At 40.9% G+C, this 19,030-nt stretch overlaps 1 protein-coding gene across 9 annotated transcripts in view; it reads left to right on the top strand.

Annotated features, from left to right (window-relative positions):
- Positions 1–19,030, top strand: part of LMO7 (LIM domain 7) — a 249,815-nt gene that overhangs the window by 193,623 nt on the left and 37,162 nt on the right. For 3 of the 9 annotated variants that reach the window (XM_066236557.1, XM_066236558.1, XM_066236560.1), the window contains 7 exons: positions 352–630; positions 916–1,116; positions 2,038–2,757; positions 3,712–3,741; positions 13,421–13,538; positions 15,631–15,773; positions 16,653–17,088. In XM_066236557.1, coding sequence (XP_066092654.1) covers positions 352–630; positions 916–1,116; positions 2,038–2,757; positions 3,712–3,741; positions 13,421–13,538; positions 15,631–15,773; positions 16,653–17,088 — 1,927 coding nt within the window. Of the gene's footprint in view, positions 1–15; positions 40–351; positions 631–915; positions 1,117–2,037; positions 2,758–3,711; positions 3,742–13,420; positions 13,539–15,630; positions 15,774–16,652; positions 17,089–19,030 lie in introns of those variants that run through there. The other 6 variants (XM_066236566.1, XM_066236559.1, XM_066236563.1 and 3 more) reach the window with 4 other exon arrangements.

Here is a 19,030-nt window from a genome sequence, read left to right as displayed (position 1 = left end):
CACTAACCCAGGAGCCACTGGCCTGTTGGAACTGATGAGGTCAGAAAAAATTTCTCCTGGCTCTGAAAGTGTGTTCTGTTGATTTTAATACATGAAGTAACACCCAAATTGTTTGCAATTTGTCTCTTAACACAAATGATTATCTTTGGCCCTCACATATCAAGCTATTCTCTAATTAAAGTGAGATGCCATGGCAATGCCTTAATTTATTCTAGGAGCTGTCATTATAAGAATGGAAACTAATTTGCTTCATTCACAGCAGTATAAACTGCGAGCCAGAAAGCATGCCTTTTATGTTCTGTGTCACGAATTGCTCATACAGTGTCTTAACCGGTTGGATGTTTTGAACAGTAACGAGAGGAGAACTTGGGGCACAAACGTGGAGAACTGGCCAACAGTACAAGAAACTTCCGACTCCTCTTGTTATTTAGAGGAGGAAGAAGAAAAGACAAGCCTACCCAACATTGTAAAGGACGATCTTTATGTGCGAAAGCTCAGTCCCATCCTACCAAACCCAGGGAACGCTTTTGATCAGTTTCTTCCCAAATGTTGGATCCCAGAAGATGTGAACTGGAAAAGAATAAAAAGGGAAACTTGTAAACCATGGTATAAAGAATTTCAGGGATTCAGGTTTGTCTTTCTGCATGTTTCTGTCAGTTCAGTGTTTTATTTAGGACCCTGATGCGGTGCATTCTACGTATGCTTTTTACAAAAGAGACAGATTAATTTTCCTCCAACATCTATAGAGCCTCTGTAACTGGGGAAAAAATGCCATTTAGATTTAAAGTTTGGGATCTGGATCTTAACAAGCCCTCTTCTACACAGAATCATAGTTTGACATTACTTTCAGTTGTTTTTTTCTCCAGTTCTTTGTCTTCTTCCCTCTCTTTTTCCTTTCTCTGCCTCATTCCACAGTAGAAGGAATCCATACTCTGAGGATGAGGATTCAGGCTCTGACAGAAGCTCTGCTGTTTTCAGTAGGATACAGAAAGCAGAGCATAGGCTAGACATCAACTGCCAGAGACATTCACTCTTGGAACTGGTTACCAAACGTGTCAGAAACACGTGGGATACCCGTGCAGCCAGGAGAAGCAGTGGCGCTTCGGACGAGCCCAGGTGTACCTGCCTGCATGAGCCTTCCTGCTTTGAGTCTGGCTTGCAGCACCTGTGCTGGCGTCTGCTGCTGCTCATTAACCCCTGACCATGATGTTTGAATTAGGAAATTGTACTCACTTTATATTTAATGTTAAAGCATAGTGTATAACATATTGCTTTCTGTGCGGGCATGTAAGCTTGGAAGTCTGTAGGATTAACTATTCTTCTGTAGCAAAATAATGTATAAGATAGTATAGAGTTACACATGGTAGTTTGGAAAACTATTTCTAAAAGGCTTCTGAGAAAATGGACCTAATTTTACAGTTGTGCTATGTGTGAAGATGTAGAGAAAGGAAATAACTTTTGGATGACACTAGGACAGGCACATCTGGTGGGAAAATGCAAAGAAGGGCCATTGAGGTCTTTTCTATAACTTCAGAGCATTTCAGTTTTTAAATTTTTGCCTGTCACTGTGCCTATGGCATACCGTGCTTGACCAAGCCTTGAAACTTTCCACAGTCATCGCTGTCTCTCTGGGATGAGAGTGAGGTCACTGTGGCTCACGGAATGAGGAAGAAGTAGAAGCAAGTGTTGTGCTGTATCTCAGGGACGTCTGCTCCGTCAGTTCTACCCCCTTACTTGGCCTTTTTGGTGCCTACCTTTCCTGAGGAGTACACTCTGCTTTTAGTTCTTTAAAGTGATATCTAGAGAAGTCCTTGGTGATAGCCTTAAAGGCCACTCTTCCTCCACACAAGAGTCCCTCTCAATCCCCCTAAACTAAAACAAAAACTGCCTAGTTACCTTTTCTCTTTAATAAACTTAGTAAGATTACCCCACCCCCTTTTTAAAAAAATATTTTTTATTTTATTGTGTTGGCATGGTTTCAAGTGTCCTACTCTAATATAATACGTTACACTTTCCTTTTTCTTTTCTATGCTTCAGTCAGTTTTTATTACTTCAGGCCCTCCAAACGTATTCTGATGACATCTTATCTTCTGAAACAAATGTCAGGATTGATCCCACTGCTGGCCCAAGGCTCATATCTCGCAGAAGGAATCTCTCTTGTGCACCAGGGTTTAGAAGAGGTGACCTTGAGATCTCAGTGTTCGATCCTGATTTAGAGAATGATGATTTCTTTGTCCGAAAGACTGGGGCTTTCCACGCCAACCCGTATGTTCTCCGGGCTTTCGAAGACTTCAGAAGGTTTTCTGAGCAACACGATCCTGTAGAGCGAGATATAATTCTGCAATGTAGAGAAGGTGAACTCGTACTTCCTGATCTAGAAAAAGACGATATGATTGTTCGCCGAATTCCGACCCAGAAGAAAGAGGTGCCTCTATCGGGAGCCCCAGATAGATACCATCCAGTCCCTTTCCCTGAACCCTGGACTCTTCCTCCAGAAATTCAAGCAAAATTCCTCTGTGTACTTGAAAGGACATGCCCACCCAAAGAAAAAAGCAATAGCTGTAGAGTCTTAGTTCCTTCGTACCGGCAGAAGAAGGACGATATGTTGACCCGTAAGATCCAGTCTTGGAAGCTGGCAACTCCCGTTCCTCCCATCAGCTTCACCCCTGGTCCCTGCAGTGAGGCGGACTTGCAGAAGTGGGAGGCCATTCGGGAGGCCAGCAGGCTTAGGCACAGGAAACGGCTGATGGTTGAGAGGTCAGAGTGTGTTTCTGCAAGGATTTTGCTTGTAATGGATGATCTTGTGTAACTTTTCTTGTGTGAGAAAGTGGCATCATACTGTCTGACTGCATGTCATGGCCATTTTGAAGCATCCTCTATAAAATTTATTTTGCTTTGAGAAACCTTTGCACATATTTGCACATCTCTGAATCACCTATTTGAGGCCTGTTTGAGAAGGCGTGTGCACAGTCCTTGCCTTTGGCCTTAAGGAAGACTGTAGTACTATTCCGCAACATGGCGTTTCATGAAAATGTTTTCTGATTACACTTACAGACTTATTCTCATGTGCAGGTGTTTCTGAAACAGTTTGGTTGTGTAATGTGGTTTTACGTGTTTCTCATTTTGGAGTGTATGATTTTTGTGTAAAAGTTTTTTTTTTTAAATATAGCATTACAAATTTCATTGAACTTGTTTAGATTTTTGTTTTTGACCTAGGTTCTTGGACTATCAGTGTGTGACTTTATAAATTTATAGTTTAAAGTTCAGTGCAAATTTTATTAAAATGCATGAATATTATTTACTGTCTGCTAAATTTTACATACATGAAATGAATGCATTTAATGTGTTATGCAACTTGATGTTTGATGAACGTTCAGTTTGTTGAACTTTGGGATGGACAAATATAATTAGGTTGAGTAAAATTAGTAGATTCAAATCTAACTCTTTATTTGTTCTGGCAACAGAAAGCTTTATTTGGGGGGGGGATTGTTAGTTCAAGTTAAATTAGGAAACTCTTGATCTTGCTTAACATGAATTCCTTAAGACATGAGATCAATGAGAATTTGAGACATGAATAAGAATTTGACTGAAGAAGCAGCCTTTTGAGATTTGCCCATCTCTTGTTAGAACAGTAAGTAAAAAATGTTGAACATTTGAAAAATAACACACTGGAAAAAACGACTTTTAATTTTTGGTTTTCTGATTTCTTAGACTCTTTCAAAAGATTTATGGTGAAAACGGGTAAGTTTTGTAGTTTGCAGTAAAACAGAAATCTCTGCATACTGTTTGTCCTTTGTGCAGTGTGTCACTTGCACCTCTATCCTGGCATGCCACTAAATGGGGATGCTGTGTGCTATGCATGAGAATTTAAAATGGCGCATTTTTCTTAACTTAGCAACCTAATCGTAGTGTCTGAGTGCTCAGTGCATGAACTGCTATATGACAACAATGGCATTGTTTTATTAGAAGTTCAACATTCAGGTCTTCTTTTCTTTTAAGGAGTTGATTAAAAGTAACAGAAGTATTCACCTCAGATTAGGTTACTTATTTTGGTATTTGATTATTATATAGTCTTAAATTCTCGTTTCTGGATGTTGAAGACCACATAACTGCATTTTAGAAAACCTGTGATGAAAGAGAATACTAGCATTTACTTTGAGGTAGGGATGCACACAGTTGGCATTATCTGTGTACTCCTACCTTATGGGGAGCTTTCTTAGTGTGGATGGTGAATGCCATTAATTTTCCTTTGGTTGGTTTGGGAATTTTTTTTTTTTTAAGATGAGAGGAGAGGAGATGGTAAGGCAAACTCCTGATGCACCCTGACCAGGATGCACCCGGCAGCCCTGTCTGGAGCCAATGCTTGAATACCGAGCTATTTTTAGCACTTGAACCTGATGAGCTCAAACCAACTGAGGTATCCTTAGACTAGAGCCTGGGGTCATGTTCAGACCAACAGAGCCACTGGCTGTGAGAGGGGAAGAGGGAGGAGAAGGGCGAGAAGGAGAGGAAGAGAAGCAGATAGTCGCTCCTCCTGTGTTGTGTGCCCTGACTGGGAATCTGATGTCTGTACAGCGGGCTGACGTTCTAGCCACTAAACCACTGGCCAGGGCTGGGAACCTTTTCAAGATTCTTGTGTTATAGAGTCAAAATGGCCTTCTAAAACCGCAAAATTAAAATCTTGGTCATTTCCAATACTATTGCAAGGACTATATTTATAGCTAGTTCTTAATTTTTGTCCACAGGTTCTTAAAATTTTAGTCACCTGGTAGGCATAATATATTATAAAAATAACTTGTTGGAAATGTTTTCCATTTCCAGAATAACAGAGTTAAAAGTAAATACTACTTTTACCTTTTACTACATACTAGCTGTGTAAAATAATTTATTCTTAGTGAAAAATAAGTGGTTACATATAAACATTTTCTATCAAACTTTCTGTAACATTGTGAATATAACTCCTAATATTTTTGAGCAAGAAGAAAACTCTGTGTTAAATATTTTAATCTTTCTAGTATATGTGCTGCCTAAGTGAGCACAAATATAAATTATATTTTAATTTTGATCTTTAATCAAGTATTTTAATTTTAAGGCCTAAGGTTTAGTATCTGAGTATCTTTCCCTACTGGGATTTATTTCATCTCTAAGATTCTTTAGTTTTGATAGATTTTTTGATAGTGTAGAGATCTTGAAAGTTACTAAAATTTCTATTTAAAGCTATGTAACCATTCTGGATGTCAAAGGTGTAACTGAGCCATGGACAACTAATAGCAAGTGTTTTTCAGTCACTGATTTAAAAATTCAGGCTTCCAGCATGGTTTCAGGGCGCCTTGCAAGGGCACATTAGTCCCTGTCCAACTCCTTAGCTGCTCTTCAGTAAGGATGAACATGGCAATGTCCGCATGATGCCTAAGCATCTGCTTATCTTGATTCATCATGGAAAGTTGTTTTAACATGATGAAAATTTCTTTGTAACTTCAAGTATTTTGAGTAACTTTCAGAAGAATTTTCATTGGTAAATAAGGTTTTATAAACGGGTTGTTTTTCTTAAAGGAGATAGAAGTACTCTGAGTACAAGTTACTTTTTTTTAATCTGTTTTTTTAAATTAATTTTAATGGGGTGACATTGATAAATCAGGGTACATAATGTTCAGAGAAAACATCTCCAGATTATTTTGGCATTTGATTATGTTGCATACAAGTTACTTGATAGGAAAGTAAACATGTACAGCTATTTCAATGGCTGTACATGTTCCTCTTTAGAGATACATTGTAAAATTGGTTTAAGAAAAAAGAGAAACCCAAGTACCAAGGCTCAGAAAGCTAATGTTTTTTTCTGAGCTATTGCTAGCAGCAGCAAATGCTTCCTATAGGCTATATAAGATTGTTGCGGCCCTGGCTGGTTGGTTCAGTGGTAGAGTCTCAGCCAGCATGTAGATGTCCAGGGTTCAATTCCCGGTCATGGCACACTGGAGAAGTGCCCATCTGCTTCTCCACCTTTCCCCCTCTCCGTTCTCTCTCTTTTTCTCTCTTTCTCTCTCTCTCTCTCTCCCTCTCCTGCAGCCAAGGCTTGATTAGACCAAGTTGGCCCTGGTCGCTGAGGATGACTCCATGGCCTCTGCCTCAGGCGCTAAAAAATGGCTCCGGTTGCAATGGAGCAAGGGCCCCGGATGGGCAGAGCATCGCCCCCTGGTGGCTTGCCTGGTGGATCCCTGTCAGGGCGCATGCAGGAGTCTTTCTCTGCCTTCCGTCCTCTCACTAAAAAAAAAAAGAGAAAAAAAGAAAAAAAAAGATTGTTGCTTGCATAGTTCAGTATTTGTTTTAAAGGCAGCTTAGTGACAAAGTAACAACACAAAGATTGTCTGTAAATTAAGACTGATGAAAAATGCTTGTTTTGTCAAATAATGGAAAGTACCACAAATACAACTATGTCTTCACAAAACTCAAGTGTATTTTAGACCACTTGCAATCAAAATCTATTACATAGTATTTTTTTTCTATATCCTGTCAGTTATCAGTGCTTTTCTTAAATTAATCTGCAATGAAGCAAAATAGGCTTTTATTTTCCAAGGGAGATAAGTGAGGCAGACTCCCACATGCGCCCGACTGGGTTACCCCCGGGAACTCCATCTGAGGCCAGTATTTGAGTACTGAGACATTTTCAGTGCCTGAAGCTGACATTTGGACCAACTGAACTTTCCTCAGCATCCAGGGCTCACACTTGAACCAATCAAGCTACTGGCTGCAGGAGGGGAAAAGAGAGAGAAGTGGGAGAGGGGGAGAGAAGCAGATGGTTGCTTCTCCTGTGGGCCCTGACTGGGAATTAACCCAGGACATCCATACACTGGCTGACACTTTGTCCACTGAGCCACCAGCCAGGGCCCAAATAAAGGCTTTTAATTTGGAACCTGTTTCATGTTTATAAACATAAAACGACTGATATATCTGAGTGATATTTCTCTAAACATAATGTATGTTGTCAAGCTTGGAATATTTACCTGGAAAATAATTATTCAATCTCCTGTAGTTGAAAAATAATGAATGGTGCTTTTGGGGAGACAGGGGTAAGAACCAGTTTAATGAGAAATGTGTATTACCTTGTAGACTTGGATTATTAATTTCTGGCTTGCTTTTTTTAATTTTAATTTTTTGGCATTTAACACCTGTCACTGTTTATCTTTAGTAAGATGCTTTGTATGTGGTAGTTTTTTTGTCACATGTGTGCTTTTGTGTTGCATGGACTTAATCTGTATGGTTTTTATGACATTTGAATATTTGATTATGATGCTTCTTGGCTGGAGCTATAACGACAAAGGAATTTGTAAGAGTATATAGATATAATTTTGTAATATGATTAAGCCATTGAATTTGCTGCCAAGTATCAACAGGAAATGAATATGATTTAAAGTGAAATTGTAATCAAACACAACTAAGATACCTGTGTCTCACTTGTGGGTTTTGGTTAAAACTTTCTGTAGAACCATAAGGACACATGAGACCGAAAAAAAAAAAAATAAAAAGGGATGAGGGAATAAAGTGCATGTGAGTTACTTTCTGGAGACTTTGCTCCCAGGAGACATTTGGCAATGTCTACAGACAGTGTTGATTGTCACTCTGGGCGGGCTGTTGGGGAGACAGGTGTTGCCCCTGGCTTCTGGTGCCTCTATAGCCAGGGATGCTGCAAATATCCTTCAGTATGCAGAATAGCTCCCAACCACAGATCATTTTCTGGCCCCAAAATGTCACTAGTACTGCTGTGGAGAAATCCTGACTTAAAATATAAACCTCTAAATGAAGAGTTTCTTTTACTTTGGTTAGCATTCCAGTTGATGGTAGTCCCAAAGCCTCTTACCCAGGTTTTAGTATTGATTACCCTTTAGAGAATTTCTACAACACCTAATGGAGGTATACAGGGCAGGTCAGAAGTAGTTTATACTGGTTCATTTGGAAAATAATACAATAATTAACAAATAATACTACAAGAATGAACTGTGTTTGGCATCCTTACAGCTGCAACCCTCCTTTTACCCCGCCCTGGCCCTGCAGGTGCATCAGTCAGTGTAGTTCTGTCTCCCCTGGAGGCTGGGCCCCTACATTAGTATCATGGAATTTCTTTTTTTTTTTTTTTCTGAAGCTGGAAACAGGGAGAGACAGTCAGACAGACTCCCGCATGGGCCCGACCGGGATCCACCCAGCACGCCCACCAGGCGCCATGCTCTGCCCACCAGGGGGCAATGCTCTGCCCCTCCGGGGGGTCGCTCTGCCGCAACCAGAGCCACTCTAGCGCCTGGGGCAGAGGCCAAGGAGCCATCCCCAGCGCCCGGGCCATCTTTGCTCCAATGGAGCCTTGGCTGCGGGAGGGGAAGAGAGAGACATAGAGGAAGGGGGGGGGTGGAGAAGCAAATGGGCGCTTCTCCTATGTGCCCTGGCCGGGAATCGAACCCGGATCCCCTGCACGCCAGGCTGACGCTCTACCTCTGAGCCAACCGGCCAGGGCCATATCATGGAATTTCTGTTTGCCCCATAAAGCTTAATATTTTTATATTAAGGAAATTTTGCTACGCGTTATTCCTTTTTGATCCCTTACTCCCTAGATCTTCATCTATAATTTTTCTAAAATTGAGTTCTAAAAATCACTCATCATAAAACTAGTTAAAAAGGCCCAGGAGGTAGCAACTGAGTAGCATCATGTGAGAAGAGAGTAAGATTTTAGTAATACTATGTTAAAATCTATGCCTTCTTCCTTAACCTTCCCCCTTCTTTTCTCTCTTTACCCTGGGCGCTACTAAAGAAAATTTTATTCCACTGAAAACGCAACATGTTAGACCTGTATTTTTTTGGAAAAAAATCCAAATGCATTTCTAAATTGAAGTCTTTCTAAACACAAAAGTGGCAAGTAAATGAATTGTAAGAATTGTGATTGGCCAGCAATAGTAATTCATTCTACAAGATGTATTAGAGCTGTGTGGTCTTTTCTGGTTTTCCCAGTTTTCCCTGGACTGTCTCTGGTGCCTCACTCCTGTGAGGTAGACGGCTGGGTATCATCTGTGTTTTAGAGATGCAGAGAGACGGAAACAGATAGTGCAGCCTTCCCAAGGCTGTCAGCTCGTGAGTGGTAGAACCAGACTGAGGGTTTTGTCTAATGAGAGAACCAGGCAGGCTGCTTGGCACACAGTCAGCCCTCAGAAGTTTATTAAGCTATTAACTCTGATAAGGAAAGAAAGAAATCTTCATGATCTGGCTGAAACACTCTTGCACTCCAAAAGTTCTAGATTTTATCAGTGTGGCCCGGGGTGACCTTTCTAATTTGAAACTTGCTTTGGGAGTTAGTTTTCAGAAGATCCCACAGTTATATTTGCCTCAATAAGAATAGTTGGTGTATAGCACCAGATGGTTTATGGAAATGCAGTTGACATAACCTTACCCAATTCTCATAACAATGCCTTCCTTGCATAGCAGATGAAGAACTCAGGCTCAGAGAAGTGAAATGGGGTGAAATTCTGGACCAGCCCAGAGCCCTCCCCTCCTGTCTCCTTCCAGTGCCTGGCTCAGCCTGTAGGGAAAGTGCTCAGGCTTTATGTAGGCAACTGTAGTGTTCTCAGGAACAAAAGGAGCTCACGTTCCTGCCTTATGCAGGGACTTGTCTGCTCTGGACGGTGTTTGGCTCTCTTTGTTCATGTTGGGCACCATCTGTGTGCCAGGCTCTGTGCTGTGGACTCTCAGGAGGACCTGGCAGCCTCTGCCCACGATGAGTAGACACAGTTGAGGTGTTGTGGTGCAGAAGGATGAAGGCTCACAGAGCACCAGTGTACAAGTCTCAGCCAGTCAAGACCATCCAGCCTTCCCCCAGCAAGAGATTATTGTAATATTTGCATTTCTAATTTTGTTCTAGAATTTTTGTAACCACATGTTTTAAGTACCCAGATTCCCCTCATGCCTTGGTCTTGACAATTTTTCCTTGCCTCATTTTTGTGAGTCTGTTATAATATTAGCTGAAATCACTTTGTTCTTTACAGTTATGAATTAAGTGAATGTATATCCTGAAATTCACACAAATCAGTTTTATATAGTCATACCTAATTAAGTAATATTATACTTAATAGATCAATATATAATTTTACATATAAATTCTTATATTTTCTATATGTAATTCCTTAGCATTTTAAAATAAATTCTATAAAGCTCTCTTTCTAAAACTTTGGGGAGAGTCATAAAATCTCACAAAATATTAAAAACATTTCAAGTTGATTTTGCTTGATTAACCGTGATAAAACATTCTGCATTTTTCACAGATGTTAAATGAGTGTATCCCATATGCCTTGTGCTGTGTGAATGTTTCTTCCTCTCATACAGTGTGTGAACCTGGGATGAAGCTAAGCAAAGCATGATGCTTGTGCACACACTCTGTGCACCATTACTGAGTGTGAAACACCCTGAGAAAGGCAGAGGGAAAGCACTAGATAAATGGGGAGAAGGGACAGACCCACTCTGGGCTTGGAAGAACTAGGAAGACTTTATCAAAATGGTAGTCTACTGTCTAATCATTAGTACATTTGTGAGCACCTGCCAGGAGCTGGGCACTCTTTGAGGTACAGATGATAGAGCAGCAAACAAACCAGACAGGACTCCTGCTTTGTAATTTTATCAGACAAGGCAGGTGATGTCTACATGTTAACCATTTCAGATGGTAATATATGCTATGGCGAAAGAGCGGGAGAAAAGGTGAGCTAAGGGAGAGGGACATTTGCTATTTTTTTGTAGGGTAGTCAAGGAAACACTGAGGTAATGTTTAAGCAGGTGACTTAGAGTGAGAGATATGCCGTGTGGGTATTTGGGTGAAGAGCTCCTATTTGAGCATGAGCGAGGAAGCCAGTTGGCTGTATTCTGAGTGAGGGAGAGCATTTAAGGAGATGAGTGCAGAGAAGAAGGCAGGGCTCAGGTCATGGTTGGAGCTTGTAAGTCTTGGTATAGGGCCTGTTTTTAACTAGCGAGATGGGAAGGGACTGGTGGATATTGATAGATGGATACAATTTTTTGAGAGCAGTTTTGGATACTCCTCTGGCTGCTGTTTTAAGAATAATGCACTGTTGGGCAGGAAGAGGTGGAAGCAGGGATACTGATTACTGTAATAATACAGGAGGAAACACGATGGCCTTGATCAGGCTGGTAATGGTGAATGTGGTGAGAAGTGGTTGTATCCTAGAAGGTAGAATGATAGGTTTTACTACTGATGGGATCAGTTACCATGTGTGAGAGAAAGAGAGGAGTGTGGGATGCCTCCAGGCTGTTTGCCTTCAGTCTGAAACACAGGAGTTGACTTTTATTGAGATGAGTAAGATGGGAGATGAGCAGGTTGTAGAATGAGCAATCATGTTTTTGGTCTGTGACAAGTTAAGTTTGAGTTGTCTATTAAACTTCCAAGTGGGAGTTGCATATACCCACTCAGAGTTTAGTTTAGCAGGACTCCTGAACAGAGGGGCATTCAAAAAGGCATATATACTGGTGAAGAGCTTCTGAGTGGACAGAACAGTTCAGGAAAGACCTTTGCTGGATCTGGAGCCTGGATAATAATTTAAGAAGCTTTTAAAAAAGTCTAGGTAAGACTTGACTGTGCTCTGATCTAGGGTGTTGGCAATAGAAATGGAAAGAAAAAGACACTGAATAAGAGGGCTTGATAACTAATTGAAAGTAGGGAGGAGGGAGAGGCAAAGGTGAAAAATGGTTCTTTGGTTTCAAATGTGGATGATTGGAGGGCAGGTAACACCATTAACAGCTATAAGAGGAAAAGCAGATTTGGGGACAGAATTCCGTTTGGCTACATCAACAATAACCATGTGCTTAGTGAGTGACTATTTACAAAATCCTTTTTGAATTATTTCAATTGGTCCTTTTACATTTTAGGTGCTTAGGGGATATCCATGCAGAGATGTTTATCTAATGAGCAATTGGAACTGAGTCAAAGGAAGGGAGTGGTCCTCGTCTGTGGACTTGGGAGTCTTTTGCTTAAAGATTATAATTGAATTCCTGAGCTAGCTAAGGGCAAGCATGTTATAAAAGAAATGTAATGATGGCAAAATCTTGGGGAGAGCAAAGTTTAGAGGCCCAAGAAGGAGGTGTAGGGTTACTTAGATAAAGACAGAGTCACTTAACATGAAATGAAATCGGAAGTGCATTATGAAGTGTTTGTAGGAAAGAGCATTCTGGGCATCCCACCTTCAAAAGCTCTCCTCTCTTCTCTCATTCCTACCTGTTCTTCGGTATTCAGATCTGACTCTACTCTTTTTTTCCTCAGTTTCGCCTTCTCCCAGGGCAGTGCACCCCATTCCTTTCTAGGTGCGTGCACGTAGCACACATGTGCCTTGTGTCCAGCCCCCCACTCTGTTCCCTGGTTTCTACTCTAGACTGAGAGCTCTGTGAGGGCTAATCCTCTGCACCTCCTCATGTTAGGGGGCACCATGGAAGGCGTGAAAGCTGCCTTACTAGAACAGAGAACGGTAGAGCTTATATCAGGGGTCCCCAAACTACGGCCCGCGGGCCGCATGCGGCCCCCTGAGGCCATTTTTCCGGCCCCCCCCCGCCGCACTTCCAGAAGGAGCACTTCTTTCATTGGTGGTCAGTGAGAGGAGCATAGTTCCCATTGAAATACTGGTCAGTTTGTTGATTTAAATTTACTTGTTCTTTATTTTAAATATTGTATTTGTTTCTGTTTTGTTTTTTTTACTTTAAAATAAGATATGTGCAGTGTGCATAGGGATTTGTTCATAGTTTTTTTTTATAGTCCGGCCCTCCAACAGTCTGAGGGACAGTGAACTGGCCCCCTGTGTAAAAAGTTTGGGGACCCCTGGCTTATATGGATATTATAATGGAATAGTAGATCTGCCTGTGTGCTTTGAGGACAAGTCCAGTGCAGTTGTGGGAAGATCTTACAGAATTCTTGAGAAAAAGCAGCACATTTATTCATGGCATTGAACTTGAGGAGAAAATATCAGGTAATCATTAAATTATTTAATAAGTGCCCAGAAAAGGCAGCCAAACCTAAATAGATTATCTTGGGGAGAGAGAGAAAAATAAAGTCAAATGATTCTAGTGACTAACAATTCTTATTTTTCCTGAACAAATTCTTTTATGCATAGACCACTCTAGATATATACATTTGGATTATATTTTTCTGACTTGTGCAGATATCATTTGGCCCTTTTGTGAAAGAATTCACATTTGAGTTGAGTGCAAGGCTCTTGTTTCTGCGTTTTGGAAAAACACCATTTATCTCTGTAGTGCTATTTCTGTGATATCATCACCACAGTGTCTAGGTAGTACGGCAGAAATTTAGATGGAATTTCCAACTATAAGCCCAACCTTCCAGTTTTAACCCCAAATCCGGTCATGTGAACCTTGGTTACCATGGGTATTTTTGTTATAGGAGTAAGTCCATGAGTGATGTCAGCGCAGAGGATGTTCAGAACTTGCGTCAGCTGCGTTACGAAGAGATGCAGAAAATAAAATCACAATTAAAAGAACAAGATCAGAAATGGCAGGATGTGAGTATTCTTTTCATTGGGAGATGGGGAAGGACATTTGTGTGACTCTTCTTTGCTTCCCTTACAAGAAAGTTGGTAGACTCAGGACATGATTTTCTTTGCTGTTAGAGAATTCAGTTATGTAGAAAATGTGATCAACTTCCTTTAAAAAAAAATTTAAACCATTTTAGTCTATTACTGTATTTTAAAGGCCATTGCAAAAAATACAATAGGATGTTTATCTTCTAATAGTCTCTGGGTTCTCAAAAAAAAAAAAAAAAAGAAGAAGCCACTTCCTTGCAGTGTTGCTACCTTGTTGCCTTGCTTTGGTAGTTGAATTTGGGGTAGACTGTTAGAGATGCATGTGGAAGGAAGAAACTTTGCTCAAGGTCTGAGAAAAACACACCAGAGACTCCAGCACAGAGTCTGGGCATCAGCATGGAGAGATGAACAGGTTCTTAGAGTTAATAGAGGAGATTTAAGAAGCAATATGAACTATAACTCAGTTTGGTTGAAAAAGTAATTGTATAATATGAGTCAAAATAGGTATTTTTACAGAGCTGTCATGTATCCAAATGTCTATATGGATATAGATTTAATCTGTAGTTTTGTCCCTGCAGAAACAAACAAACAAACAACTTGGCCTATTTTGAAAGGGTAATTGTTATAAACTGAAAGATTGTAAATAAATATAATGGATAAACTATATAATGCAAACTCAGAGAAGCCTGAGGACATCTCTATGGTACTAGAGTTGAGTGGTAGCATGAAAAAAAGGGCCAGAGAGGGAGAGAGTAAGTCTGAATTTTCCAAAGAAGAAGAAACTCCTGCTGTGGCTGCATTTCAAAATTCCAATGCCTCTTTTATTAGGGATCTCAATTTAATTGTCAAGAGCTGCAATTCAAATGCACTTTGCCAAGATACATGGTAGCTGTTTGGGTATGGAAGTAATAAGTATTGAAGAGTTATCCATTTGGTTAGATCAGATAAAAATTTATGCTGTCATCCTATAGGATTAAATGCACACCACTTTTGTTCTTTCTGGAAATAGCTCATACTGGTCTCAGGCTGTTTTTGAAGCAGAAATGGCTTCATCTACTCTCAGAGGGTCTAAACCAAACTTAACTTTGCATGTCCTGGGACGGTGGAGTGAGATTCCCGTTAGTCTGAGAACTTGGGTAGGCTTCTACTTGGGCTGGAATGACATTCGCTGTTCGTAGTATGGAATTTCTGTCTTGGAGACATAGAAAAGTTGTACCTTCAAATGCTTGGGTATTAGAACCCCCTTAGACTGCTAGGGCTAATTTAAAGCTGAATTAGGTTGACCGTCCTTGGTACTCCCAGCTAGGTGAGCCTTGCATTCCTAGGAATATGAGAAAGAGGTGTCTACTTCTTCCTGTGTGATTTTCCTTATGCCATGTCCTTATGTGAAGTTTACCCACTTTGCAGACACGTCTGCGAGTCTGGCCTCCCCAGTGAAGCATTTCCAAACCCTGGCTCGAGGTGATATCGACCACTCTCAACTCTGGAGCCCTACTCTCTCAGGGATCCTGCCACACTCACTGTTGAACTTGTATTTACCTGTCTGCCTTCCCTCCTAGACTGGGAGCTCCTGCAGGGGAAGCACAGCTGCTTACTCTGTGTTTACGCTCCCTTGCCCCAAAGCAGGCTGAGCTCAGGGATTGCTAAATGGAAGACCCGGTGTGCTTCCACACGCAACCATTTCACAATCGTGTTTGTTTCACTAGTGAAACTGTCATTTCATGTAACAGCCAGATTATTGGAGTGAGATGAACATGAGCTTGCAGTAGTTCCTGATTTGTCTGGCCTGGCACCCAATTACAAGCATTTAGCATCCTTTGTGAAATGAGCAAATGAGGCAGGAAAACAAAAATGGGGTCTATCTTATTAGGTCAGGTCTTTTAGGCAGACACAGGAGATAAAGGCTTGGTACAGAAACACTGGCTATAAAAAGCAAAATTAGGGCACCTTGGCATCAAGTGGGAGTGAATAGTTTCAGCGATGTAATGGGATACTCTGGTGCTCTCTCACTGCTAGAAAGGGTGTGTAGAAATTCAGGTATGCCTGTGCTGATGTGATTTTCTTCTGTCAGGACCTTGCAAAATGGAAAGATCGCCGAAAAAGCTACACTTCAGATTTGCAGAAGAAAAAAGAAGAGAGGGAAGAAATTGAAAAGCTGGCACTTGAGAAATCTGCGAGAAGCTCTAAGACATTTAAGGAAATGCTGCAGGACAGGTAATAGGCTGGATGGGACTCATGCTTGGAGAGATCTGTGTTAGCAATAGAAATTTTGTGTATGTGAAGGGTGATTGAAGTGTGCACCACTATTAAGCTGTATTCTAATATGCAGTGAAGCTTTCAGCATTTTGCTTTGCAGGGAAAATGCAAAGAATTGCTATTATAAAGTGTGACTTGGATTAACAAAAGAAATGAGTGCTAAATAGATATGCATGATTTCTTCCTTTTACATTGAGTATTTACATGCAGAATTGAGTGGTGTTGGCTATATTTGGTGCAGAAAATAAACTATTTTTTTCTCCTTCTAAATTGAATCTAGGAATGGAATGGTCAAATAAAACCAGCTCCCATTCTTCACTAAATTGTGTAAAATATAACAAAATTCGTTTCATGTTTTAGTGGGGTAATAATTAGTATTATATTTTGAAGGAAGACAATATAAAAATAAATTGTGAGGGTTTATTTTTTGCATTGCAACATGACAGGATAAAGGTCAAATGTCAGGCTTCCTATAGAGCAGTGACTGAAACCTTAAGGTACATATAGGTCAGGGAGAAGGCAAGTATCAACTTGTGGATAAGTCTGGTAAATAATATCTCATTAAAATTTATTTCCTTATTAAAATCTTTGCAACTTAAAATAATTCCTGTGAATTATTTGAGAGCCTTGCTAAGAAGAATAGCTTCTAATATTTCTTAGTGTGGCATAAAAAATTGCATGTATCTGTTCTCATATTCTGTTAATATTATATATATTGCTTATTGGCAGAAGTTGGTAGTTGCAGTACATTTTATATGTTAATTACAAAATGAGACTTGCTCCTCAGCTTTGTATGCCAAATGCATAACTTTGTGGTTCTGGTGTGTTTCTGTTAAGGGAATCCCAAAATCAAACGTCTACAGTTACAACAAGGAGTAGAATATATCCTGATGATGATGATGTAGTGAATGAAGACAAGCTTCCCCTGACAATGCCTATGATGGAAGCAAGTCACCAGAGTGAGAGCGTAGAAGAGAAGAGAACAACTTTTCCTACAGAAATTCCTAAACAAGATTCAGCAACGTTTGTGAAGAGAGAGGACGCTCTCACAGCTGAAGCTTGGCTTCCTTCTAAGAGCCCCATGGAAGAACAACGCCTAGCCTCTTTGTCTTCTCAGCGTTCCCTGAGTACACAAATGGAGTCGACTCGAGTTTCAGCTTCTCTCCCCAGAAGTTACCAGAAAACTGATACAGCTAGGTTGACATCTGTGGTCACACCGAGACCTTTTGGCTCTCAGTCAAGGGGAATCTCATTGCTCCCAAGATCCTACACGGTAAAAAAAAGTGTTCTCAGTTCATTTACTCTGTTCTTAAGAGCAAACTGTTGTTGTGCTTGTGTAGAAGCTTGAATTATATATATTTGATGTATAAAATGTACATAACGTATATAACAATTTTTATTTTAGCTAGTATAGATTCCATAGACATTTAATGCTTAAACTATAGCAACGATGCAAAATGGATTAAGCTTTAAATTCAGTGAAATTGATTAAGCCTTGGCTGGGGGTAGCTCAGTTGGTTAGAGCAGGGGTAGTCAACCTTTTTATACCTACCACCCACTTTTGTATCTCTGTTAGTAGTAAAATTTTCTAACCACCCACCAGTTCCACAGTAATGGTGATTTATAAAGTACGGAAGCGGCCCTGGCCGGTTGGCTCAGCGGTAGAGCGTCGGCCTAGCGTGCGGAGGACCCAGGTTCGATTCCTGGCCAGGGCACACAGGAGAAGCGCCCATTTGCTTCTCTACCCCTCCGCCGCGCTTTCCTCTCTATCTCTCTCGTCCCCTCCTGCAGCCAAGGCTCCATTGGAGCAAAGATGGCCCGGGCTCTGGGGATGGCTCTGTGGCCTCTGCCTCAGGCGCTAGAGTGGCTCTGGTCGCAACATGGCGACGCCCAGGATGGGCAGAGCATTGCCCCCTGGTGGGCAGAGCATCGCCCCTGGTGGGCGTGCCAGGTGGATCCCGGTCGGGCGCATGCGGGAGTCTGTCTGACTGTCTCTCCCTGTTTCCAGCTTCAGAAAAATGAAAAAAAAAAAAAATAAAGTAGGGAAGTAACTTTACTTTATAAAATTTATAAAGCAGAGTTACAGCAAGTTAAAGCATATAATAATAATTACTTACCAAGTAGTTTATGTCAGATTTTCACTAAGTTTGGCAGAATAAATCTTTATAAAACAACTTACTATAGTTAAATCTATCTTTTTATTTATACTTTGGTTGCTCTGCTACTGCCCACCATGAAAGCTGGAACTCCCACTAGTGGGCGGTAGGGACCAGGTTGACTACCACTGGGGTAGAGCATTGTCCTGATAGGCCAGGGTTGCATGTTCGATCCCTGGTCAGGACACATACAAGAATCAACCAATAAATGCATAAATAAGTGAAACAACAAATCACAGTTTCTTTTTCTCCCTCTCTCTTTCTCACTTTCCCTCTTTCCCTCTCCGTTCCTCTTGCTCTCTAAGATCACTCAATAAATAAACAAGTCCAAAGAAATGGACCTGATACATTTTGAAGAATGAATAAGCAACATTCCAAAGCAGAGTGTTTATTTTTCAGCATAAGATTTTCTCAAAAATAGCTTTTGTAAAGTATTAGGTAGAACTATATGCAGTTGTCAGTAGTTAGTTCTTTTAGACTTACAAAACAGCAATTTCATGTTTAACCTAAATATTTTCAGGTTTTTATGTACAAATTTCTATTTTTCCCACTTCATTAGAACTTGATATGTTTGAGTACAGTTAATTAAAATGTATCACATATTCAAAAACTATATAATTTCTATTTATATTGGTATTTTTAAAAAACATAGACTATGTGGGCCCTAGCCGGTTGGCTCAGTGGTAGAGCATTGGCCTGGTATGCAGAAGTCCCGGGTTCGATTCCCGGCCAGGGCACACAGGAGAGGCGCCCATCTGCTTCTCCACCCCTCCCCCTCTCCTTCCTCTCTGTCTCTCTCTTCCCCTCCCACAACGAGGCTCCATTGGAGCAAAGATGGCCCGGGCGCTGGGGATGGCTCCTTGGCCTCTGCCCCAGGCGCTAGAGTGGCTCTGGTCGCAATAGAGCGACGCCCTGGAGGGGCAGAGCATCGCCCCCTGGTGGGCATGCCGGGTGGATCCCGGTCGGGCGCATGCGAGAGTCTATCTCTCCCTGTTTCTATCTTCAGAAAAATACAAAAAAAACCCCAAAAAACATAGACTATGAAATAATCATTTGCCG

Source organism: Saccopteryx bilineata, chromosome 6, assembly GCF_036850765.1.
Source record: "Saccopteryx bilineata isolate mSacBil1 chromosome 6, mSacBil1_pri_phased_curated, whole genome shotgun sequence".
NCBI lineage: Eukaryota > Metazoa > Chordata > Mammalia > Chiroptera > Emballonuridae > Saccopteryx > Saccopteryx bilineata.
This window is presented reverse-complemented; position numbering and strand designations above follow the sequence as displayed.